This window comes from Primulina tabacum, chromosome 16 (genome assembly GCF_025594145.1).
Source record: "Primulina tabacum isolate GXHZ01 chromosome 16, ASM2559414v2, whole genome shotgun sequence".
Classification (NCBI taxonomy): Eukaryota; Viridiplantae; Streptophyta; class Magnoliopsida; order Lamiales; family Gesneriaceae; genus Primulina; species Primulina tabacum.
The window spans coordinates 34,251,173-34,278,525 of NC_134565.1; the positions used below are offsets into that span (position 1 = coordinate 34,251,173).

Sequence of the window (27,353 nt, forward strand, 5' to 3'; positions counted from 1 at the left end):
ATTAATCTCATTATTTTTTTGTAAATATGACTATTTATCATTTACCAGAGCAACTGTAGATAATCTTCTTCATTTGTGTTTTTTTTCGATGATTATAAATTAGTCGATCGAGTAAATAAATTAAAATATTAACTTGCTTTTAAATTAACAATATAGGTTGGAATTCAAATGTGTATATGTGATGCATTTGTCCCACATCTTAAAAATTAATGATTTAAAATGAGTTTATAACGGTCTTACAATGGACTCCTATAGCAACTTGAGTTAATCATTTTCGTAAAAGCGAGGACGTTATTCAAATTGGCTATTATTAACGTGACCGTCAAAATTGTTAGATATATTTGGTATCATACCAGATGCTATAAGGCGAAACAAGACTAAAAATCAAATACATGTATGCATATTTATGTATCTATGTATCTCTTATCTTCTTCTGAACATATGTTTCTTCTTCCTCACTCACACACCCCCCATCCCTAACCCACCACTCCCCCATTACTCTCTGTGTTGTAGTGCCTCCCATTTTTCTCTATTTGTCACGTATAGATTCAGAAGATGAAAACCCAATGAATTTAGTTATCAATATTGAGCTGAATTTTTTATGAAATTTTAGGTTCGAATATTCAAGCCGCAAAATCTTTTTCCAATTTTTCAGCCAAATAAAAGTAATCACCGCCTTAAATATCTACGTTTCGGATTTATGGTTAATTTTTGCACATAGAAAACGTGTGCTTTGGACCATTAGCATACATGATATTTATTTGCATATCTTATAGGTACATCAAAATGAAGGGAAAAAAAAGATTTAAGTCCCTTCATTTTGATGTACCTATAAGATAATGCAAATAAAGATCATTTATGCTAATGGTCCAAAGCACACGTTTTCTATGTGCAAAAATTAACTATCATTAAATCGTAAAATATAAAAATTAGAATATGATACAGCTCAAAGTGGTTAAGGCCAATTACCTTTATATAATAAAAAAAAACCTTCAGCTTTATTAAGATTTTTCTAAAAAATTCACAACCTCCAAAAAGATAAAAAAAAAAATATATCAAAATTAATAGAGAAAATTGCAATTTTAGTATATAAGTTACTTTGTTTTAAATTTTAGTCATGTAATATATCAAAGTTTGGTTTTCATACAGTAATTTAGATTCCTTTTGGGTTTTGGTCTTTTTTATCCGAAACTACTAAATTCACAAAATATTTATTATTTGACACCGATAATCTTTTACGTGACTCATGTGCCAAAATAAAGCTTATATTCTACACAATAAAATATAAATAAACAAAAATAAATGGAAACGACAATTTTTTTCCTCCAATTTGAAGTATTGAGTGACATTTGCTCTATTTTCTTCATATTAACTTTAATTTGAGTAATATGAGTTGAATTCTCGTCACTTGTATCACGTAAGAAATAATCAATGCTAAATAGATCATATTCGATGGATTAAGTAGTTTTTAGCATAAAAAAGATTAAAAAAAGTCAAGTTATTGCATAAAAATCAAAATTTGAAAAGTCATATGACTAAAACTCAAAACATAGCAATTTACGAGACTGAAATCGCAACGTTTAAAAAAACAAGTGACGAGAATTCAACTCATATCACTCGCGCTTGTATTATTATATGAACATCTCACGCTTGTATTAATAAATATGTTGAAATTTGTACGGTCGAACTTTTGTGTTGCTTTTTTCGTTTCCCTTTTTAGGTGAGGAATTAGGATTGGCACGTTTTTTTAACGACTAGAAAGGATATCCTATTTTTCTACCTTGATGGGCTGAAATTAATAATCATTTATTCATATCAATTGTTTTAACTAGTCAACAAATTGTTCTATTACCATACTTGTTTTCAATGTTTTTTTGTTAAATAAAAACAATCAATTTGACCTTTTTTTTTTATGACCCGGGAGCTCAAAACAGCTATTTTTTCGTTCACATTGTGTAAACTACTTGGCTAAATCCGTAGACTACAAATCATGTTTATCAGGTAAATCGCATCAATTTGAATGATTGATCCATGACTCTTCATGTAAAGACAAAAGTTTTTATTCATTCAACATAAAGTTTAATTTGTTATTTGATTACAAACTATAAATATGAACTGATCGAGATTAATAAAGTTTTTATAAAGTTACAATTTTTATATTCAAACGAATAGTTTACATAAGTTATAGAGTATTATTTCAATCTCGATCATCCATGCAATGTGATTGAGTCTTTCTTGTGTAGTGTGAGGCCATTTGCCCGCTGTCGCTATAGAATGGCTACCAATTACATCCAGTAAAATTTGATATATTTTAGATCTTATTATTATTGATCACATTTGAAAATTATGATACGATAATTAAATAATGTTGTGTTTTGATTGATGGATTCGATTGAGACAAAGACGTGATATGAGAAATGATTTAAGGGATGAATTTAACAAAAAAACACTCATATTTTGTTTATTTGAAATCAATCTTAGTTGCTATTGAAATTAGTATATCACTCATGCAACACACATAATATTATTTTATTTAATTTATTATTAAAATTAGTAAAATTTGAGCATTTGAATCATCACTTAAAATTACAGATATTATGTAATGAATATAGTTACATTTTAAATATTATTATATGATGAGGTGCAATAACTGTCTCTGCTAGAGAAAACAATCAAAACATGTCGCTTGAGTTGTTGTACATTTTAAAAAATTTGAGCCGTAAAATTATCCCAAACTATAATTTTTTTGTAAAACGACAAGTGATTGGTCTTACATTATAAAAAATTCGTATAAAAAATATTTATATCAATTGAGATACCATTCAAATGCAGATAACAATTTTCTATCGTCATATTGACTTTCTTAACATTGTATTTGATATATTGATTTAGTGGACTTTTTATTAATAAAAAATATATAATATATTTTAAAAATCATATATTATTTTGTCTATAAAAATTTTAAATAATAAATAAATATTATTCAAAAAGTAAAATATTCTTGTCATTTATTAGATAAATAATTTTGATTTAAAAAAGTAATTAATTTTTAGAACATGATAAAAATATTTATATTAACGTTGTGATTAAGACACATAATAATAATAATATATAAATTTAAGAACAATCAATATACCAAAAAATTACGATGACATTGTTAACTAAAAAGGTGTAAAACACAATATTATGTAAAAAATTATATTTTATTTATATTTTATAGAGTAGTGAAAACTTAATATATAAAAGTAACACTTAGTGTTTTCAAGGGACATCATATTCAAATTGAATTTTAAAAATGAAATCGAAAATACTTCACATTTAATAACTTATTCATTATATATTTATATTGAACAAATAAGACATTACACGAATACTTACATTATATAATTATTTCTTTTTTTAGCAAATGCATTTTGGCGGGATTTAATAAATTTAGCATACAAATATATTTTTATATATAATAATATCTTACCCTTGCGATGCACATGGTGTTTTTTTAATGTAACTAATGAATAAAAATAACAGGTATAAGAGAATAATTATTTATTATCATACAAAAATGTTTATACTATTTGAGATAATGCATCAAATGAGGATAATAATTATCTGCAGAAAATTGATTTCTTTACCATTATATTTGATATCTTGATTGAAGATAATTGTACTAATAAAATGACCGTAAAAGTTTATTAAAATTTTAAAAATAAATAAATCGTTTTCAAAAAGTTAAATTTAAGTGTTTTTGTTGTTGTTAATATTTAATATATTATGTTGATACTTAAATGATATAATTATTATTTATTTAACAAATGCATGACGAGATTTTACTAAATTTAGCAGATTACCTTGTTATATATATATATATATATATATATATATATATAAACATATATTGTATTACTATATATATAAACATATATTGTATTACTTGACGTTGATATATTGTATTACTATATATATAAACATATATTGTATTACTTGACGTTGAGTAGATAAATCAATTTAAAATTTGTCAATCCAATTATGTCAAAGAATTCGAAATATATTATCTCAAATTCATCAATTCAAACACAATATAAGAGTCTCAACTTCTTCTTTTTTTATAAAAGAAACACTATCTGTTAGTAAAAAATATTAATTCTAGTTTTGAGCTAGTTTCACTGAACTAATCTCGTATTCCTAGGCTTCGTTTGGTACGTGTGATGAGATAAGTAAATGATTAATAATTAGAGTGATTAAAAAATGAGATATATGGATTAATATGGTGGGATAAATAACATGATGTTTGGTATGATTTTAAAATGATGGATTAATTTTGTAAATTTTATTGCAATGACCAAAATGCCCCAAGTGTTAATTAAATATATATTCTTAAAATAATTGGATAAATAATTAAATATTTATAATTATAATTTACATTTATTAAAAGTAATTTAAATATATTCATTAGAAATAAATTTGTAAATATGCATTTACTTTAATAATTAAAATAGCAATAATATTTTGAATGTTAATGTTAAATAAAGTTTAGTAATAATTACAAAATTATAATTTTTAAAATAATTATAAATATTCTTAAAATAATTTTATAGATAATTAAATAATTATAATTTACATTTATTAAAATTAATTTAAATATATTTATTAGAAATATATTTTAAAATATTACGATATTCATTAAACAAAATAAATTAGAATTTAATAAATATTTATTTTCATAAAAGAATTAATTAACAAGATTAAAAATTTATAAAAATTAAATTTAAGATAGATTTGCATTACAATTTATTTTCCTTAAAATGATTGAAAATAATAAAAATATAAGAAATTAATTTATAAAAAATATAATAAAAATGTAAATATTATATTAATTATTAAATTTTCACTAATTTTAATTTGCATATTATATTGAAGAAGACAATTCAAGGGTATTATGGTCAATATATAATTTTATCATTATCACTAATCAAGAATTATACATTATCACAACTTTGAGTAGGGATATTTAATCACACAAATAACATAAATAATGAAAGCTTTCAATCATAATCAAGGGCCTGCAGGTTAAATAAAAAATGAACCAAACGCGAGATAAGAGATATTATTTAATAATCATTCTCTTATCATAGCTACCAAATATAGCTCTAATGTTTCGAGAATTTATAGGACTAATAAATCACTTTTAAACTCTTAAATTTAAATTTAAAATTGAATTTGGATCGATGGTTTGTAGCTAAAGCGTTCGTACCATTGATTTACTTGACAAAATTCACCTGACAATGTAGTTCAGATATCGATCAGAGTAAAACCTCTATAAACTAATAATGCCGAGCCCATGAAATTTTATTAGTTTAGAAAGATAATAATTAAACGATACACTAATAATTTATTATTTTAAAGAGTTAGTTTTTGATTCAACGAACATAAATTTAATTATATTTGTTTTTTTAATAATTAAATAGTATTCGTTAATTGATTAACCAAATAAAATTCAATAAAATTCACTTTATATAGATAAACAACAATATAATATAAACAATATAATTGAATTTCAAGAAAAACAAAAAACAGTATAATCATATTTTAATAAATTGTCCTAGCTTTATATAAAAAAGTTTCAAAAAATTATTTTCTTATTAACAATTTATAGACTTTGAAAATTCTCAAATATAAAAAGTTTTGAATTTCTCATCTTATACTTGGGTCTTTTGTGAGTCAATATCACATATTTATATTTGTGATACAGGCGACTCAATCCATATCTATAATAAAAATAAATATTTTTGGAAATAAAAGTAATATTTTTTCATTAATTGAGTCGAATAATTAAGAAACATGTCTCGTACAATTGAAAATTTATATTATTCTATCAGTACCGTGATTTCATCTTATACTTAGGTCTTTACTGCAGATAGTTTTCACAAATTCATGGGACAATGGAAGTCCCTGTGGGAGGGGTGATTGTACTGCTCTGACGTTCCATGAATACACGATTTCTTGATACGTGAACGCAATGTCGTCGAATCCGATCCATTGAGTGAAAATATATTCAAATTTTAATTTAATGCCTCAGTCTGCTGAGCACGCCTTACAGAATATGCATGTACTTGTCATTGACTGTAACACAGGAACAGCTGACGGATTCAAGAACCCCTCAATCGGGATAAACTCATGATGTTATACCGAAGTTCGGTAGCATCTCGGATATACTTCTCCTTTCAGATCTACCTCCTGCTTGTGGAAAAATAGAGGATAAACACAATTCTTAAAAGAAAAAGAAAGCAAACAAAACGATTTTAGATGGTAAATCAGACTTACTGATGTGGTCTTCTTCTCGACTGAATACTGACATCCGGTATTTCTGTAAAAATTATAAGATGCATTGAGGGACAAAATATTAAAAAAGAACATAGAATTAGATCTGTATGGATCCCCCTACGTTAAATTGGACAAAAATCAACAAGATTCTATGGACTTAGAAGCGAAAATTAAAAAATGAGTTCTCTTGTTGATATAAATAATGCTAAAATTCAGTTAGCAAATAATAATATAATAAATAATATAAATACACAAGAAAGAATATATTAAATAAAAAACAAGTCAATAAAAATTTGAAATAATTATATAAATAATAATCATCTAGCTATTTTTGGAGGAGAAAATATATATCAAATTTGTATAATCCAATTTTCATATCATTTAATTTCTTTGTCAATCAACAACATAGCTAGCTTTTTTTTGTCTATTTTGTGACATTATTAATCGAAGACAAGTGTTTATTAACTTCAACTTTGATAAACTCCTTTTTCCTTCTCCAACTGTCACTAGGATGGTTAACAAAATCTTATAGACAATATAAATATTTGAGAATAAATCATTCAGTTTTGCCAAATACCGGGGAATCTTAAAAATTGTTGAAGTTCTATACAATACTTCATCAAACTAGTTAAAAACTAACTCGTTAACTTATCCAAACTCAACAAATGTCTCAAAGTCTCTTGATATTATTTAAATTGTTCAAACCGAACTTGAAGAAAATATCGAGTTTGATCAATTATAAACAAAAAATATTCAAATTACTCTTCGTTTTATTTAGTATTGAGCAAAAAAATTTATTTCAGCAGGTCATCAAATCAAAATATATAGGTTGGACCCCTCAAGAATTGGGCCCTAAGGCGGTGGCCTCCATGGCCTCATAAAAGGTCCGACCCTCGGAAAAGAATCTGTAAGTGACTCTTGACATGAAAGATGGTCATTCCAGGAACTGCCATAGCCCTCAAAATACCTTTTTGGTGTAGCCCCAGCGACCAAAGAATATAAAACATGATCTGATCTGAGCTAAAATACAGAGAATGAAATATAACGATGCATATACTTCGAAGTTTAATATAACTTCTGATCATGATATGAATAAATTTTACTTGCTATCGATTGACCGCCTTTTCGAACATATCATGTAATTCCTCGGTCCATTTCAACCTCTCCTTACTGTTGTAGGAATTTTTTTTTCTGTTTTTAAGATAAACATGGGCTAAAGAAGGTGATTTTTTTTATCACAATTAAAGTTGTCAATATGAATTTTGTGAATTAATTGAAACATAAAATTTTCAAAAATGTACTTTCCGCAATGCGTGATTACGCCTTGTGACTACTCTTCAGCTGTCGGCACAAGTGAGTCTGAATTTCGAAAACTGTAAAGATAGTATCAGATTTTAGACCCATAATTATAGTATTTGATTTGTGAAAAATAATTGAAGCGATATTTTTATTATTGGGATATGATTTTGTGTACATTATGTTTTCTTTAATTTAGTGGGCTTCTTTCTTTGACCCAAGAACCATAACTCACGTGAAGAAGGCATGAGTCGCGAGAAAGACAAAAAAAGAAAGGGATTTCTTCCACCATCATCACACGTGAAGAGCAAGAGCAAAGCGTGAGATTTTCTCCAAGTTTGCTCCAACAATTCTAGTACTTTTTTTCTTTATTTGTTTTTATGGAGATTGTAAATCGAGTCATGTTTGGCTAAGATCTTTTTTCTGATTCAAGGAAAAACTCCATTATTTCAATTTTACTATTGTGAGGTTTTGTGCTTAATTTAATATTCTTGTTTGCTTCAAATATTTGTTGATTTATATTTAATTTCATGAAATTGGTATATCGACTAATCAGACAAATTAATTTGATGTATGGATTTTTTCTGCTAACCATGAATTTATTGATCCATAATTGTAATGAACGATTGGAACGTGAGTAGCAATAGATTATATGTGTTGTGCTACAATAACATATTTAGTCTAAATAAATCAACGAAACTAGATCTATCAATTGTAACTATCTCGATTGTTAGATTTTGAGGATTAACTGTTTTCACAAAATGAAAATGTTATAATTAATTAATATGGAACATCATCATGCCCAGTTAATTATTAATAAGTTTTGACTAGATTTTGGGTTTAGTAAATTAAATTAGGAAAACACGAATATTTTAGCGATTATCCATATAACTCTAATGTTAATTGCTTGAAAATGCATGAATAAATCAAATGTTAATCGATGAACAGTGATACAATCGGATATTAGAACTTCTTTGAATCAAAATCCGCTCGTATTGAATTCTTCATTTTATTCTATTTAAATTCATTGTCCTTCCATACTTGTTAATCTCATTTTTACTATTTTATTTAATTAGTATTTATTCAATAAAATCCCCCTTTTATTTATTTTTATTATTTATTATCGAAAAAAATAAATACTCGTTTTCTGTAGATTCAACCCTACTCACCATTGCAATGGATATATTTTAAAGTAGGAAGTTGAAATTTGAAAGCTCAACGAGCACGCTACATAAGAGTATGAAAATTCTCAAATTCAAAATCTTTTCTCTTGTTTATATAACCTTGAGGAGAAACCTAAAAATACAACAGGAACAAGTTCCAATCATCAACAGCTCAGTTTGGCTATTTGCTGCTTTCCCACTTGAAAAGTTTCCTAAAAATCGACAATAACAAGACAAAGAAAGGATCCTGTAATGGTCAAGACACATAAAGGAGAACTTTTCATCCTCGTCGTGCCATGCCATTCAAAATTCTATTTCCAGCAGAAATATCACTTGATTTATAATAGAAATGAAGAGAATACAAGATATAAAAATCAACCCATTAACTTTAAGAAATTATGCCATTTAAACAAATAATATAATCGTATCTCAATAAATCAAAGATTCCTAAATCTAGGTATAACATTGAAGTGAAGGAATATGAAAGACTTTATCCCCTTTATAACCAACTGTTGTTAACATCACAAAGATATCCACCAGAGATATTTCAAAATGGTAATATAACTATACTGCTGTGTCAATCATCAAATAAACACTGTTGATTCTCAGTAGATGCAGCAATTGCTACTGCCTGCCCCGTTTCATGCAGGATGGGCATTTATATTGCTTTATGCTCTCGGCTTTAGCAGGTGTTATCTTCACACACTTCCCATGGAACCACCGCTCACAGATGTCACAGCCAATCCAGAACTCGTCAGCATTGTAATTTCCACCACAGCTTCCACATAGAGTTTCACTGTGTTCATCATCTTCCTCTTCTTCCTCGTAGCTTTCTTCAGCCAGTTTAGGGTTGCTTTTAACCTGTCCATCAATGGATCTCTGAAAACAAAAGAAAATTGGTTTGGGTTGAGATGCAAAGGATGAGCCTCATGCCTTGTGGCTTTAAATAAATCACGGCCAGGCCACAAAGGAGGAAAGTCGAAGAACAAAAAGATTCAACAGTAATAAAATTAAATGTGTGGTCGGTTCTATTTCTACCTTTGTGCTGCCACGAGATTTGCTTCCACTATCTGCATTGGGCTTGTCTTTCACAGGCTTCCTTTCAGTTACAACTTCGAAGACTGTCGGTAGATCATTGATCAAGCTGAACAGGCGCTTCCTGCAAGTACCAAGAATGCATTAGGTACAACTAAAAACACTTCTTGAGTCTATGCTACACATACCCAACCGACGCTCCCTCTGCAAAAATACACATATCACCTAGAAAAACAAACAAGTTGTAACAACAATATCTATCAATAGAAAGATGATATATACCTTTCATTGCGGTTCAGCCTGGCTCCAAGATAGAAAGCCACTGAGAGTAACCAACAATCACTGTGCACAGCAATTAATGAAAGCCAATCTCTTCGATTCATTCCATCCCTAGCGAAATTGATTCCAAGTGCTGGCTCTGGCAGTTCAGGAGGAACTTCCTCAGCTGGAAGATTCACTTCCCATGTTTCATTAGGGTGCCCATATAGACACAGATTTTCCTTCTCTACATCAAAGTAAAATGAGACATGAAAAACTACAGAAAAGAAATTACAAGTTAAATGTTACATCTAAAAAAAGTATCCAATATATTGATGTAAGAAATACCATATGCCTATTACAGTTATGATGCCCACTCAACTCTGTTCTTGAGGTAATATCATAATAGCAACGGGTATCACAAAATATTACATAAAAATTCCACAACTCCAAAGATCCTTACAACACTATACAACCCAGTAGAGTATATAATCGATAGGAATTGAATTAGGATTCCCAAAAGAATGTATCTAGAACAGCTAGGAAACTAACAGTGAGTTAATAACAAGACATTATTAACTAACCGATTTGAATGTGGTAGGAATCAAGAAAGGTAAAGCCATAGTTTTTCAACCAACAACAGAAACACAGATACAATGAAAGCTGCTGCAACATCAAAATCTACATTATTACCATAAATAAATGCAGAAATATTTCTCAATAACAGTTAGAGAAAAACCAAAGGCCAAACATGCACACTTTTTCTTCTTAAATTCCAAATTACAATCATCTAAAAACCAAAAAATGAGGACGACGACCCACCAACAAAAAAATAGCAACAATGTAAAGATATGATTCGATGAAACAATCAGAAACCAAGTCAAAAAGAGGCGAAACTTACACATAAATTATACAAAGACCAAACTTTAAATTCAAAAGCTAAATAAACAAAATCTGAACTGAAAGTAATTTACCTGGATCACAAATCCCGTAAAATTCATCCACATCTGAGAAACCAAAAACAAACAAAAAAGAATTTCGAAATGAACAAATTGAAAATGCGTATAACTTTTTGTCTGTATTTAGACATATTTTTTAGCTTAAAATACCATATATTAACGCACGAAGAATTCCAGCACGACGAGCGCTGTAATCTTTGAAGATCTCCTCTACAGTTCGGGCACTCGAAGGAACTGATGCCATTTGCTGTAGGTATACACAAGATCTGAAATTTAATCGACCAAATGCTTACGATTTTGCTTATAAGAATGGAAAGAAAGTGAATTGCAGAGAAAGGGGATGGTGGTGAGAGGACAACAGCCGTTAGTGTGCCCGTAACGAGAGAATAAAACGCAACGGAGGAGAACGACGTCGTTTCCTTGCCCTTTCAACGGCGTCGTTTTGCGTCTGTCCCTTCGCTACTTTTCTCTCTTCCACTCCTTTAAGCTTCATATTATTTTTCTTATTTTTTACCCTTTTTAAAAGTATTTGCAATTTTTCAAGTTATTAGCTTTTCAAATAAAACCATAACGTTCTAGTGTACATTTGCAACATTGAGGACTTACGCGTATATTATTTTATATTTAATTTATAACTTTCAAAAATCAACTTGAATGTAACCAAATACTTAGTAATAAAAAGATATGGACGTTCTTTAGGTATAAATGAAATTACAAAGAGTAAATCGTGAAAAGTACGTCTAAATTGATGAAATAGATAAACGTTTGATATCATGAACTGGTATAAAAAATTGATAGCATAACACTTTTATGTGTGAAGCAATATCAATAGGTCAAAAGCACACAATGACATTAAAAAAAAAGAAAGAAAAAGAATGAACCATAGATCACTGCCTTCCGTCACCAAACCTTTTATTTTTCTTCAATACATGTTATCCAAATTCATACATTTACGGTCATTCCTCTGGCACCATTTAAATGCCCAACTCCCACCATTTCCACCGCATGACTTGGGTTATCCCTGCCTTGTATGGCTGGATCGTATTTCTCCCCACCGCCCCACTGGGCATATGATTCCTCGACATGTACCGCATTGTCTCCCGACGCGAGTTCATCGTCCCGCATTCTCAAACGTATAAATAATTTGATTGATAGGAGGATAATTGTTGTGGCCATGAAATTCCAGCCAATAATAAACAACGCTGCAACTATTTGCTTGAGTAATAGTACTCCGCCTCCATGGTAGAACGCACCCTTCGTGTCTTTGACCGGCAACAGCATGTTGCAGAGGGTGGGTTCTGCCAGAAGCCCGGTTAAAGCGCCGCCCAAAATTCCGGCCACCGCGTGTGTGTAGAACACCGCCAGTGTATCATCCACCTGGAACATTGTTTGATATCTTAACAATCATATTAACGATCGATTACCTTTTTTGTTTTTTTGTTAAATAAATTAAACATGAGAAATTCAAATTTCGATCATGATGGTTAAAATAATTTTAGGCTATATTTATTATATGTTGAGAATTCTTGTTCATCCAATTAGCTATGTAGACGACTTCTGCTGTGGACATGGACTACTTAAAAAGAATTTTGGGTTCTTGTGAAGTCTTTATTAAGGTAAAGTAGAGGGAATGGTACCTTTTGTAGCAAAGTTGACTTTTTGTGAAGAATTATCATTGAGAACCATGGGATGCTTCCAGAAAGCATACCATAAACTATAGCCGCCCATGATTGCACCACGCCTATGCTTTCCATATATATATATATATATGTATTAAAGATCCCGATAGTAATTAACAAACTTGATTTTTTAAATAAATTATATGCTGAAGTGAGTATACCTGCACCGGGAGTAATGCAAGCTAAACCAGTAATCATCCCCTGAACAGCGCCTATAACTGAAGGCTTCCCAAAGTAATAAACATCGAGTGACGTCCAAACAAGAAGGCTAGTTGCTGCTGAAATATTCGTATTCAGCACTGCCACTGAAGAAACTAAATTTGCAGCGTATGGCGCCCCGCCGTTGAACCCAGACCACCCCATCCACAGCAACCCCGCTCCTGCAAGCATCAACAGTATATTGTTTGGCGCATATCTGTCCCTCTCTAATTGTAACCGCGGCCCGACCTGTCTCGGATAAAAAAATAAGATAATTGAAAGTTGTTTATACCTGAAAAATTAAATTGAAATTGCATTATTGATTTTAGAGTAGAGGTAATCATATATTTCATGATACATTTCTGTGAAATATATATTTTTTTATTTGATCAATGATATTTTTATTTTATGCCAAATTTTATCTTAATACCAATACGTGGCATGGAAATTTACTACTAGATGACAATCACGAAAAACATCACTATGTCTATGGAAAGGTTTTCAGGACGGAAAAACAAGAAATTGCATATCCATGAACGATTAAGTCAAATAGATAAAATCTTCCAAAAATGGAAGGCATTTTTTGGTTCAAATTTTACTTATTTTTAGTAACTTTAATAATATATGATAAGTGGCTATACGAGCTTTTAAGTAAAGAAATTGTACCCAATAAGCAGCCGTGAAACCAGAAATCCCCGAAGCAAGATGAACGACGTAGCCGCCGGAATAATCAATCACTCCCCAATGATACAAAAAGCCGCCACCCCATATGCTGTACGCACCCACAGTATAACAAAAAGTAAGCCAAAGAGGAACAAAAGCCATCCACGCCTTAATATTCATCCTCCCCAACACCGACCCCGCAACCAAAATCGTCGTGATCGCAGCAAAACTGAACTGAAAGTAAACTAGCGAAGCCATTGGAAAAAATGGCTGAGTCATTTCCGTCTCAATGGTGCCATTTGAGTAAAGATGGGTGCTTTCTGGCACTGAAGCTCGTCTTGTCAAGTACCTGCGAGAATTTAAGCATTACAATAATCTCTTCAAATGGGTGAAATTCATCGTGAAAATTGAAGTTTTTTATTTACAATACCCTTGGTCAAGAGCTAGGCCTGCTTTTCCCCAGAAAGGAAAAAGTTTATCACCAAAAGCTAGACGATAACAGAAAAGAACCCAACAGATCAAGACTGCGGCGAAGGCATACAGCGCCATGAAAGCAGAATTAACAGCCCATTTCTTCTTCACGATGCTGGCATAGAGGATGACAAGTCCCGGCATGGACTGGAGGCAGACGAGCGTCGCCGCCGTCAGCTGCCACGCGTTGTCGCCTTTGTTCAGCCAATCCGGAACCGCCGGCAGGCGTTCTTCATATGCTAGAGTTAGATTATTAGCCATCCTAACATAATTTGATTCATGAAATGAAAGTGGGCCGCAAATTATAATGTTTTGTGGCGTGGAATTATTCGGAGTTCGGACTTTATAAGGTCAACGAGTTTTTGACTTTTGCAGTACGGAAATTTATTCGGAAATTCCTTCAACATGTCAGCTTGGCTTTTGGAGGGAACGAGCGCAGCATTAAGAATTCAGGATGACTTTAATTATTTGTCAACGGTTCATTCCGTACTAATAGTGTTTTTATTTTTGAGAAACAGATTTTTTTTTTTGCCTGTTTGGAAATTCCATACGTATGACAGCTTGGCTCCTACATGTTCCAGAAGTTAAGTGTTTGACCAACCTCAAGTAGTTGGAAGCATATTAATTAATGTAAGAATAGATATATTGTAAAACAGCTTCATGAATTTTTATTTGTTAGACGAGTTAAATCTACCGATATTCACAATAAAAAGTAATATTTTTAGCATAAAAAGTAATATTTTTTCATAGATGACCTAAATAAGAGATCCGTCTCACAAAATACGATCCGTAAGACAGTCTCACATAAATTTTTCTCCTAATTGTAATGTAGTTGGATTAAAGTACATCGTTATTCAATAATACCCACATTAATACATATTTTAATTTTATGGTCTGATTAAAAGCTTACATATATTTATCCAGTTGCTTACATAAACTAGTTGAAGAGTTGACAAAAGGATTCATATGAAATGTTGATGTCGATAAAAATAAAAAATATATATATAACATAGTAAAATTAAAATTTAATAATATTAAAAGTCAAAATCATAAAGAAATAAATATACATTATTATAATTACATTTGTATCATATATTTCTATAATATAAATTCACTGTAGTTGTTTTGATATTTTTGAAGCAAACGGAATATTTCAACCTAATCGTGTTTGACAATTAAATATTAATATTGCAGAAAAAAAATTGTAGTTGAAAGCCCGATGATCAAACCATAGGCGCCATATTTATAAAAATTATAACTTTAATGAAGTGGAGACATTTTTGTCTTTCTCAACACCTCATTTTCTCTTTGACATCTATCCTAAAGAGACATAATTAATAAAAACTAGCAGCCAAGGCACATGCAAAACCGATGACATTTGACAAAACTGTCGCTAAATTCAAATTGAGCTGTCTTTGAAAAAAAATCAAGTATCTAGATCAAATGTCATGCCCCGAAACTCGGGAATGACTTCGGGAATGACACCGGCATTGTTTAACAATCACACAATCGCAACAACAAGCCTCTTGTAGCACAGTATAAAGCGAACCAGTTTATATATCATAATCTCAAATTAAATAACCATTGTCTTTACAATTACCAAAATAAATAAGACAACAGAGTTTTAATGCGGAAACGTAAACCTAATTAATAATAACGTAAAGATAATCGATTTCCTTGAGCATTCACCATCCTCAAAACTGCTCGGATTCTTCCTCCTCAATCTGTTCTTCGGGCTTATCTGGGGAGGGTTGTAAGGGGGTAAGTATTTGGGGAATACTCAGCAAGTGGGAGAAAATCGAGCAGAATAAAGACAACATGCATAAATTTCGAATCATAAATCATGAGTTCATACGTACTTCATAACACATGCATAAACTTTGACCCAGCACTGCGACTCATCTACTTTCTACGGTTTACTGACGTCAGTCCCTAATTTTTACTCCTCTAAGGGGGCGAGGCCGTATAGCGGTTATGTCCCCCACCGCGTAAGGGTACGTCGTGGTTGGGATTCCCTCCCGTATACAGTCGACTCCTCACAGTGCTTTTGAAATCGTATGACAATTACACGAAAAGAGTAGAAAGAAGATTGTACTCGACTATTTATTTTTCTTGTAAAAATCGAAAACATGCATACCCGAATCCGAAATTTTAAAGTTTAAAAATAAGCCCACTAACAGTATTTGATTGCTAAAGAAACGTGACTGCTTGGCTTTGAAATTTAGATCGCTCCTCGCTCCTTGTCCGGGCAGCGCTTCGATTCGATTTCTCGGATGATTTTGAGACGATATTTGGGCAGAGTTTCGCTAGGGAGAGTTGCTGAAATTCTCGAAAATTTGCAGCAAGTATTTCGAGATTTAGGTGTGATGAGGGCTAGGTATGGTGTGGTATTTATAGGGGAGAAGGATGGAGCTCAATATGGTAGTCCAATCATGCCCAAATTTGCTTCAAATCCCTCAATATTTGATTCCAATATCCTTGCCATATTTCGAAAATTGAGCTACCTAAGTTGTGAGATTTAATCCTTGATTCTTCCCACCTTGCTTGGCTCGAAAATTTTGATACTAGATTAAGGGATTTTGTGCACAAACTTGATGATTTCCTTCCAACAAACCAAGTATCTAACCATTATAATAATTAGGCATTAAATCTAGGGGAATTTCGAAATTTGCTTGTACTCCTTATGCCTTAATTCCTCTCAACTTGTATGGATCCCAACCTTGTAAATCTTATTCCCCAAATTTTCGAAATTAACATGCCTTAGTGTAGGTATTGTTGACTTTGCCATAAAGATTCCCAACAATTATTTCCCATAAGCATATCTCCTTTAATAAATAATAAAAATCTCATACTAAAATTTTCTTACAACTTATTAATTACATTTTTCAAAAATTTCGGTTCTCACATCTTTATTCGTGAGACGTATTAATTTTGTCTATATTTATAATAAAATGTAATATTTTTTACATAAAAAAAATATTTTTTATGAATAAACAAAAATAAAATATTTATCTTATAAAATTGATCTACAAAGATAGATTTATAATATGGTGTCATCTTAACTGGTCAGTCTACGGATTCAAGCAAACATCAAGAAAACAATTATCTACTTTCTCAAAAAAAAAAAAAAAAAAGAAAAAAAAGATCCATAGTGTAGGTTATCAGCTATCAATGAACCTCATTTAATATTGTTCTCATCCATATCGATGACATCTTCTAACAATAATAGCCTTCAAGAAATTTATCAACTCAAAGTATTTCTTCTCTATTGTTGGCATAGAAAAAATTTGAGAGTCTTGAAGTATTTTTTAGGAATTGAAATTTCACGATCCAAAAAAATATACATCGGATATTTTACAAGATTCTTGGGTCATGGTTACTCGGAAAGACAATTTTCCTATAAATTAAAATAAAATTTAAATCTTACTCTCACAAATGAAGCATTGTTCAACGATCCTGCCAAGTATAGAAGATTAATTGGAAGGATAATTGATCTCACTATCACAAGGCCAGATATATCATATTTAGTTTGAATGTTGAGAAAATTCATCCAAGAACCTCAAAAAATCTCATAGGATGCATCCATGGAAATTTAAAAGTATGTAAGAAGGCACTTTTTGACGAGCTAGGTTGTTTACTGTCTTCCACCAACAATCTCACTTTAAAGGCCTTTTTGTGATTTAGATTGAGAAGGTTCTCGCACCACAAGACGATGAATTACACGATATTGCACTTTCTTAGGGAACTTACTTATTTCATGGAAATCTAAGAAACAAAGCAATGTTACTAGATCATCTATATAAGCTGAATATCGTGCTATGACAAATAATACATGCTTGAAGCTAACTTGGTTGCGCTATATTTTGCAAGATTTAAGAGTTACACAAAGGGATCACAAACGGCATTTTTGTGATAATCAAGTTGCTTTGCATATTGTGGCTAACCCCATATTTAATGAGGTTACAAAAAATATCTAAATAAATTGTCATTTAATATGAGAAAAATTATATTGGATCACGGGGATTGCTAACTGTAGGATCGAGCGCTTACCAAAAGTTATAACTGGTGGTAATGGTGCAACTCAAATCTTTTAAACCGCACAGCAGCTCAAGCACCACGATTCGACCGCTCTACCAGACAGGGACAATTATTGCACACAGCACTAACTTTTGGAAATGACTAGAATGATTCTTGTGCATTTCTATATTATCTACATTATTCACAGTGAACGGAAACAATTAGGATTTTCTCAGTTTGGTGATACCAAAAGATTAATTTTTGAATATAAGGATAATTTTTTGTTTTTAAACGGTAGGTTAGACGTATTTTTGAAGACAAGGAGAAATCAGTATTCCCAACAATCAAACCATCTATTTTCCAACTCAAAGCCACAAACTGTGCAGCCATTGCATCTGAAGGTTTTCATGGCATGTTCCTCTCAGATGGAGGATGGGAACTATTGGATGTAATCTCCTCTTACAATTCAAACCCTTCATCCGGTGTCTTTTGCAAGAGAATAGCACCTATTGATGCATCTATATATCATAGTAGATTAGAAGATAGTAAGTCAATAGTATAAAGTTTGTATCACAAGCCATTAGGTATTTAACGCACTACAAGAAAAATGATTTTCCGCAGCATGTCATCAACAGCGTGCATTTACTACTTTTGACGGCGTGCACCCATATGTGCGCTGTTAATATTGTTGCACTTGACAGAAATAACGACGTGCATTAAAAGCACGCTGCGGATAGTAATATCCGCAACATGCATTTATGTGTGCTGTTAATAAATTATATAAACGACAGCGTGCAGTTATATGTGCGCTGTTAATAATCTATGCAATTTTCGCAGCGCACAATAAAGGCACGTCGTTAATAGAATTATTAACAACGTGCATGTTTATGTGCGCTGTTAAAAGTAAATCATTTTTTAAAAAAAGCGTGTTTAGAAATTAACGGCGTACATTAATCGCACGCCGTCAACAATACTATTAACGGAATGCATATTATTAGCACGCTGCTGAAAATGGGTGTCGAATTTTTAAATTAACGATGGTTTTGGTGAAACTGTCGCTAATTTAAATATTTAGCGATGATTTATATTAAACCGTCGCCGATTTAGTTAATAATAAATCATCGCCGATTTAAAATCGACGACGGAGCAATCCATCGCCGTCATTGCATACGGAAATATAGAAAAAGAAAGAAGAAAAGGCAGAACCCGTAACAACTGATTGCATAGTTGATCATTCGGACCTTTCAATTCATAGATGTAGATCTCGGACCTATGAATGGGGATATTCCCCAAACTCACACAGAAAAAAGGAAGTGGGTAAGCCAAATCTTTTTTGTCGATAACCTCAGACTAGATTACTTTTTACTCTTCAAAATCCATCTATGGTTCCCGGAGCTGGTTATACAAAAATCCATTTTGATGCCACGTGAACACCAAAGTGGGGCAGTCGTCGGGTTAGGGGTTTAATAAAAACACTGTCACTAAAAGCGACGGTTATTATTAAACCGTCGCTAATAGCCGTAAATAAGTTACTGTTAGGTAAAAAACGGTCGCTATTAGCGACGGTTCTATTTCAACCGTCGCTAATAGCGACGGTTTAATGGACAACTGTCGCTAATAGTCGCAAATTGCTTATAAATATCCAATTTTCGTTCCATTTTTGCTCCACACCACTTCACAACACTTAAAATTTTTGTCTTTTATACGATTTTAGTTTCGATTTAGATACTTTTTTTTGTTTAAATTTTTGGTTAATTTTTTAATTGTTAATTAAGATCATGAGTATTGTTCTCATAATTGTATTGTAGTTTTTTTTATCGACGGTTGTTTAACCGTTGCTAAATTTAAAGACCGTCGCTAAATTAGCGATGGTTCCTTCGATTATAAACCGTCGCTATGAATATTTACGGCGTACATTGCACGCTGCGGATAGTTGTAATATCCACGCCGTAGATAATAGTATTAACAGCGTGAACATGTACGCCGCGGATAATCTTGAACTTTTAACAGCTTGCAACTTTGTAGCGTGCAATGTGCGCTGCGGAAAGAGAATTTGCGCGCTGCAAAAAGTCATTTTTGTTGTAGTGACGTTGTGAGCATCTTCGATTGGAAAAAGGTCCTTGTGACGCTCCTACATCTCGTATAAGGACTCTTGCTCAGATTGAGCAAAAGTAGTGATGTCGTTCCTCATCTCATTGTCTTTGACGGTGAAAAGTAGTATTTCTCAGCCACAAAATGACAATAACCGAGATACAATAACAAGAAGACAATCTTAATCACCGAGACAAACCTTAATCGCTAATTAACTTGAACTGAAGAAGAAGAAGAAGATAAAATTGCATGTCGCCCCCCTACATTTTATACCACTTAACTTTTAACCCTCTAAATCTAAACATTTTCAATCAGTGAAATCCCTTGGACTAACAATTGGTATGGAAACTCCCATTACACTTAGCCTAAACAACATGATTAAATATCTCTCGATACTTTCATTTTACATTCTGAATCTCAATACATATTTTATTTTCCAGCAATATATAACTCAAAAACAAATTTCATTTTTTCAAAGAAGCACAAGAAGAATACATGAACTCAATGCAATCCTCCACCGCTTCAGCTCGATGTAAGTCGGCTGTTTCAACATATGAAGGTAACCTTGTCAAACAAGATGGAGAAACTTTAGGAGAACACCGGGTTCGACCTGATGCGAAATGCCGAGCTTTTACCACATTTGCTTTCATGTACCTTAAGAACCTGGATAATGAAAATCTCGAGACTTTTGGGAGTCTAAATGCCCATGCTTTCATGATCAATCTCTTATTGTTTCCACCAACTTTTTCAGTACACTGTTTGATGTAAAGGGTTGTAAGTTCAGGACTCGAGTTCACTGTTTTACTCATATTTTGCTTCTAATGTATCAAATTGTATTTGTGCTTTTCGTGGAAGAAAGAGGAGATGAATATTAAGAAGCAAAAGGTGATATTGTACAGGGAATATATAGACTTTAGTCTGGAGAAAAAATTAAAGAGAACATGAAGATGGGAAATGATCTATGTTAATTAATATCATAGGTAAGTTTATCTATATCTATATAAATATACAGATTGAATTGTGAATTTCCTTTATTATCTTCATTAAAATTGTACTCTAATGACACTTTGTCTTCCTTTTATGTAATTAGTTAATTATTATTAATCCATTCACTAATTATTATTTATTACTCTTTCACTCAATTTAATGGCATGACTACAAATAATATCAAAGTATTTGTTCAACAACTAATGATTCGAATCAATATGTAATAATATTATTTATAAATTTAATTGGTTTTGTGAAAATACCTTACAAATAATAGTAATAGTGTTATACATTCTTTTGTTAAAATAATCAATATGTAATAATATTATTTATAAAATTAATTGGTTTTGTGAAAATACCTTACAAATAATAGTAATAGTGTTATACATTCTTTTATTAAAATAAATAATACAAAAAATTTATATTTAACAAAACAGAAACATTCTTTTATTAAAATAAATAATATAAAAAATTTCAATATATAATAATATTATTTATAAAATTAATTGGTTTTGTGAAAATGCCTTACAAATAATAGTAATAGTGTTATACATTCTTTTATTAAAATAAATAATACAAAAAATTTATATTTAACAAAACAGAAACATTCTTTTATTAAAATAAATAATACAAAAAATTTATATTTAAAAAAACAGAAAATAAGAAATTATAGATTTATATGTCGAGATTTAATCTATATCTATATCTATATTTATATACTAATAATCTATATATTTTTAAATTTAAAATTAATTACTTTAATATTTACATTGACACCAAATTCACAGGAAATCACTATCATAAATACATGTTTATTTTTTTTTTGTTTTTCATCTACTCATTTAATAATAATCATTAATATATTTTTATTCTTAAATTTAAAATTAATTACTACATGTTTTCTTTTTCATATATTCTTTTAATAATAATCATTAATACATTTTTATTTTTAAATTTAAAATTAATTACTTTAATATTTACATTGACATCAAATTCACATAAAATCACTATCATAAATACATGTTTATTTTTTGTTTGTTTTTCATCTATTCATTTAATAATAATCATTAATATATTTTTATTTTTAAATTTAAAATTAATTACTTTAATATTTACATTGACATCAAAATCACATAAAATCACTATCATAAATACATATTTATTTTTTTGTTTTTTTCATCTGTTCATTTAATAATAATCATTAATATATTTTTATTTTTAAATTTAAAATTATTTACTTTAATATTTACATTGACATCAAATTCACAGAAAATCAATATCATAATGTTATAAATTTAAATAAATTGTTAATATTACGAACATTAAGGTAATAATGGGAAAACGAATAGAGATGAGTGTGATTAAATAAAATTAAATTATTAATAAATATTAAGGTCATATAAAACATTTTTTTCTCATTTAGAAGGTAGATATATATAGATTACTTATGTATCAACAAAAATACGTGATTGAGAAAAAATGTTTATATGTAAGTGATTTCATTGCAAACATTTAAGTTATTTAATCAATTTTCAATATATGATGCTAAATACATATTACTAAATAATATATTATCTATTAATTAATCTATTAAATATATGACTTTCATTTGTGATCTTACTATTATATTATTATTATTTTTTGTTTTACAATTTATCATGTTAATGATGTTATTTAAGTCATTTTTTTATCTTAGTTTAATAAGATCATTAATAGTGTATTTAACTCAATCAAACTAATTATTATTTTAATTTACTTTTAAATTTAATTTTAATTACTTAAATTTATATATTGTCGTCAAATAATAATATGAAGACAAAGGGAGATGAGTCGGACTGAATAAAAATAAATTATTAATAAATATTAATGTCATACAAAATTTCTTTCTCCCATTTAGAATAAAAATATTTTCAGACTCGTTATGTGTCAATAGATATATGTGATTGAGAGAAATGTTTGTCTGTAAGTGATTTCAAACACTGTTTTTAAGTTATTTAGTCAATTTTTTTTATAAATACTGCTAAATAAATATTACTAAATAATATGCTCCATTTGATCATTTTTTGTTCTTGCAATGAGAGAAGTTTTTTTACCCTAGCGTTAACATGTTTGATTGTTATATGTCATTTGTATTGATCATGTAATTGTGTTTGGATTGTTTATGTGATTTGTTTGTTTGCACAAAGAAAAGAGAAACAAAATCAAATATCCAACAAAAATGGTTATTTTTCAATTTTTTATTGTTGAGATATTTTGTTAATTTTTAAACACCTAATGCATGTTTTCTGTTTGCTTAGATTACTTAGTTTGAAGTGACTTACAAAATATTAAAAAAATTGAAATATTTCTTCGTTTTTACCTTATGTCTCAGAATATCAAGAGATAATATTTTTTATTTATTGGGGCAAATGTATTTCCAAACTTCTGTCTATAAATCAATATTTAATTTTTTTACGACATTATTATATTCTCTAATCAATTTTTTTTACTTAGATTGATCAAAAGCATTTTAATTTGAGTTTTTAATTTCTTGCTTATATTATTTTTGTAATATTATTTATTATGAAAATAATAGGTAAACTACAAAATTTGGTAGGTCTAAGAGTCCTCTGATGAACGACAAATATGGATAAATTATTAAAATATATAATATCCAGTAGATTTTTGGCATGCGATTTTGTTCTAATTCAGTGATTATGCATGATTCTAAATTTTAATTATATCACAAGTTAACGCATGCTTTGTTGTTGCTATATATATTTTGTCAATAGTATAATATTTTTCTATGGTTTAAGAAAAATTGTGTGACTTTGAATTATATTTTTACGGCTGCTTTTCTAAATGGTTTTATTATAATTTCAAGGCACCATTTTTCATTTGTGTTTTTTTAAAGAAGTGGAATGAATATCTATAAAACGATGACATTAATAAGGTGTCTTCTCTTTATTTGAAAAAAATATTGGAAAATTTATACAAATTGTGAATAATATGAGTTAATATTTAATTTGAGAGTGATTTATGCTTTTTATTGCTCGTATATACTTCAATTTCTTTGTTATTGTACTAAATAAATTATTTTTAAACTTTGAGTTATCATTTTTTTTTATCGAGGTTGTTTGTGTTATGATTTTTTTTATTCGTTTTGGTTAGTATTGTTGGCGGTAATTGATTTTTCTGATATTATATGATGTGTCTTGTTGTTTATATAAAAATAAGTATGAAAGTATACCAATCAAAGCCACGTATTTTGGGTCTTCTGTTCTACGAAGAGAATAATAAATGGTTTCTGTAAATTATATAATTTCTTGGTTTTTCATATATATAGTCTACGAAATGCGTCAAATTTTGAACAAAAAAGTTAAGACAAACATAGTGGATGAAAAAAAAAAGACATGTTAAATAAAAAAAATAATGTTGTGTATTACTATGTTGGGTGCAATAATTGTCCCTGCTTGGTAGAGCCGTCGAACCGTGGTGCTTGAGCTGCTGTGCGGTTTAAAAGATTTGAGTTGCACCATTACTACTAGCTATAGCTTTGGTAAAGCGGCAAGCGCTCGGTCCTACAATTGGTATCAGAGTCAATGTCACGGGTTCGATTCCCATTGATTGCAAGGAGTGCAATTATTGGGAGGGATATTGTCGGGTGCAATAATTGTCCCTGCTTGGTAGAGCGGCCGAACCGTGGTGCTTGAGCTGCTGTGCGGTTTAAAAGATTTGAGTTGCACCATTACTACTATCTATAGATTTTAGTAAAGCGGCAAGCGCGGTCCTATATACTATGTCTTAATTTCTGTATGATATAATTCAAGCACATTTTTTTATAGATATTTGAAATTAAGTCCAATTAAGTAACATGAAACATATACATATATATTAAATCATATTTAAAGCGAAATATTAAGATCAAGAATGATTCAGATTTAAATTTAAACGAAGCACAATGAAGAAGAAATTGAAGAATTGTATGTGTACGTTAAGTGTTATATATTGATTATGTTGTTACTTCATGGTTGTGCGACATATGGATGTCATATAAAATGTCAATATTTCTCAATAAAATAGTTTTCAAAAAGAAAAAATTCTTCATTCAGAAAAAGAAATACATAAAAAACAAATTGTGCATAATTCTCATTCTATTTATAATGGTATGAGAACAATTCTAAAGCTTTGTTGACACAATATAATAGATCAATTTTGTGTATTTTATTGAGACATTAAGTCAGTTTCACTTTATTTCCTCCAATATTATCTCGATATATTTCGATGTAACTACGAGATTGTTTTTGTCTCTTTTTTTAGTCAAAGTGTCTAACCAGCTAATTCATAACATATATGATGGTAGAATAGAAAACTCCTCGTCAAATAAATTCACTTAGCCAACTATTGAAATTCAAATAAAATTCTACAATATTTCATCAAATTAATTTTGACTATCATAAAATGCTCATGAAATCTAAATGGTTATATTATTAGATGTGATATTGAATAAGACAAATACTTTGACATATATTTGAATGATATCTCATATGCATATCTTAATTACATTATTCGTATCTCTTCTCAAGATTTTTAAAATACAATAATTAATTTTGTATATCGTTCCACAAGATATAAAATATTATAAAACAAAATATAAACTCGATAGAAGAAAATTTGTTTTGTTTCAATGAATAATACAATATTATGTTCTAAACGCAACAAATGAGATTGAAACTATATCATCCTTCTGACATGATGCACGCAATCATTATTTCAAAGCTTTCAAAAAATGACGATCAATATGACTTTCTTGAATTGCGTCAAATTAAATGAGGACACAATTTTAAAATATAGCCATTTGAAGAGATTTCAAGTATTTTTCTCACAATGATTGAGAAATAGTTGTTAAAAATTTATTAATCTTATAGCTATATGTTTATAATATTGATACTAAATATATAAAAATGATATCACAAATATCACAATATTTGAAGAAGGTGCAACACCATTCATTGATTTTGTTGTTGAAGAATATATAAGTTATACATACTTTTAGTCACAGTGAAAACTTATCGCGGGTAAAAGCATTTTTTCTTAGGATTTATAGTTGGTGATTGTCAAAAGCTGAAAAATCATTTAACAACAAAAAAGATAGTCGGAAAAATAAGATTATCAGATAAAAACAATGTAGAAAACCGAAAAAATGTCGTGATAAAGAAGCAAACTATGAGCATGTCAGATCCCGGATAAGGATTGTAAATAACATAATATATGTTAAAGACGATCAGATACTTGCTGAGCATACCAAAATAGTTATACGCATATTATAACAAACTACGACAAAGAGTTGTTGAGTTCTCAAAATCAACCAAGAAGCATATTGGAAAGTGTTTCGAGTGGATAAGATAATTTCTCTTATTCATATACCGTCTATGGTCATGATTTTTTATTTTTTATGGCTTAGTTTGTTTCAGTTGATAAATGTTATTAGCCATGTTTTAATTCATTTAAATATTATCAAAATTTCGTACATATATTTTCAACAGTTTAGGTTTTTACGTGCAACGCACGTGCATTTTTCTAGTTCTATAAAATATATTTTGGATCTAACATAAGCAAGTTATACCGTGCAGGTAGTAAAAATAATTTAAGTATAATGTCATCATGAAATTGAGTGATTAAGTGGAAGATCAAGGGATCACAATGGTGTATTATATAACAAAAGGAAAAATTGAATAGAAATAAATAATATAGTCGGGAAAATCCAACAAAAATTTATAATTTAAAACTTTATACAGTAAATAAAAAATTTGAAAACTTAGAAGTAAAAGCTTCAAATATATTTTCAATCTATGGACAAATTTTCTTGTTTAGCTATTAATGAATTATTTTCTCTCGAATTAAATTTTATACCAGCCATGCATAATTTGGCCATTATTTCTGCCGTTGCTTATGCTTCTACACGTTGATCTTGGTATTTTGAATCTTTGACTGGGATGTATATGTTCTGACTTCTGAGCATATTAACTACTCTTTCACCTTTAGAATAAAAGAAAGTAGTGCATTTAAGATTATGTTTGGTGTCAAATGGGAAATTTATTTACTCACGCAGAAGTTGGTCCATATGTTGCAGTCTGAATTTTCATTAACGGGCCGTTAATCTCAGAGTGCATTCAATTAACAAAATGAAATAATTGACTGTTCCATTTACTGGAGTTCGCTACCGATCAGTAGAATAA

General features: G+C 29.7%; 2 protein-coding genes across 2 annotated transcripts; both read right to left on the reverse strand.

Annotated features, from left to right (window-relative positions):
• Window positions 1-9,145: 9,145 nt before the first annotated feature.
• Window positions 9,146-11,485, reverse strand: LOC142529835 (PHD finger protein ALFIN-LIKE 2-like). Its single transcript, XM_075635492.1, has 5 exons — window positions 11,180-11,485; window positions 11,045-11,077; window positions 10,095-10,317; window positions 9,816-9,936; window positions 9,146-9,656 (listed from the first exon to the last, which is right to left on the reverse strand). Exons 1-5 carry the CDS (start codon window positions 11,271-11,273, stop codon window positions 9,402-9,404), a joined length of 726 nt encoding a protein of 241 aa, XP_075491607.1. The 5' UTR covers window positions 11,274-11,485; the 3' UTR covers window positions 9,146-9,401.
• A 319-nt stretch (window positions 11,486-11,804) lies between these two features.
• Window positions 11,805-14,337, reverse strand: LOC142529241 (ammonium transporter 2-like). Its single transcript, XM_075634714.1, has 5 exons — window positions 14,000-14,337; window positions 13,573-13,918; window positions 12,870-13,155; window positions 12,667-12,770; window positions 11,805-12,406 (listed from the first exon to the last, which is right to left on the reverse strand). Exons 1-5 carry the CDS (start codon window positions 14,299-14,301, stop codon window positions 11,972-11,974), a joined length of 1,473 nt encoding a protein of 490 aa, XP_075490829.1. The 5' UTR covers window positions 14,302-14,337; the 3' UTR covers window positions 11,805-11,971.
• Between the last annotated feature and the right edge of the window lie 13,016 nt (window positions 14,338-27,353).

Excerpts from the sequence above, each read along its gene's own strand:
- LOC142529835 (XM_075635492.1), bottom strand. The coding sequence starts at position 11,273 with ATGGCATCAGTTCCTTCGAGTGCCCGAACTGTAGAGGAGATCTTCAAA. Across the intron at positions 10,318-11,044 it reads TTACGGGATTTGTGATCCAG|AGAAGGAAAATCTGTGTCTA; the intron begins GTAAATTACTTT and ends ACTTTGATGTAG. Across the intron at positions 9,657-9,815 it reads AATCTCGTGGCAGCACAAAG|AGATCCATTGATGGACAGGT; the intron begins GTAGAAATAGAA and ends TTTTGTTTTCAG.
- LOC142529241 (XM_075634714.1), bottom strand. The coding sequence starts at position 14,301 with ATGGCTAATAATCTAACTCTAGCATATGAAGAACGCCTGCCGGCGGTT. Across the intron at positions 13,919-13,999 it reads GGCCTAGCTCTTGACCAAGG|GTACTTGACAAGACGAGCTT; the intron begins GTATTGTAAATA and ends AAATTCTCGCAG. Across the intron at positions 12,771-12,869 it reads TTGCATTACTCCCGGTGCAG|GCGTGGTGCAATCATGGGCG; the intron begins GTATACTCACTT and ends TGGAAAGCATAG.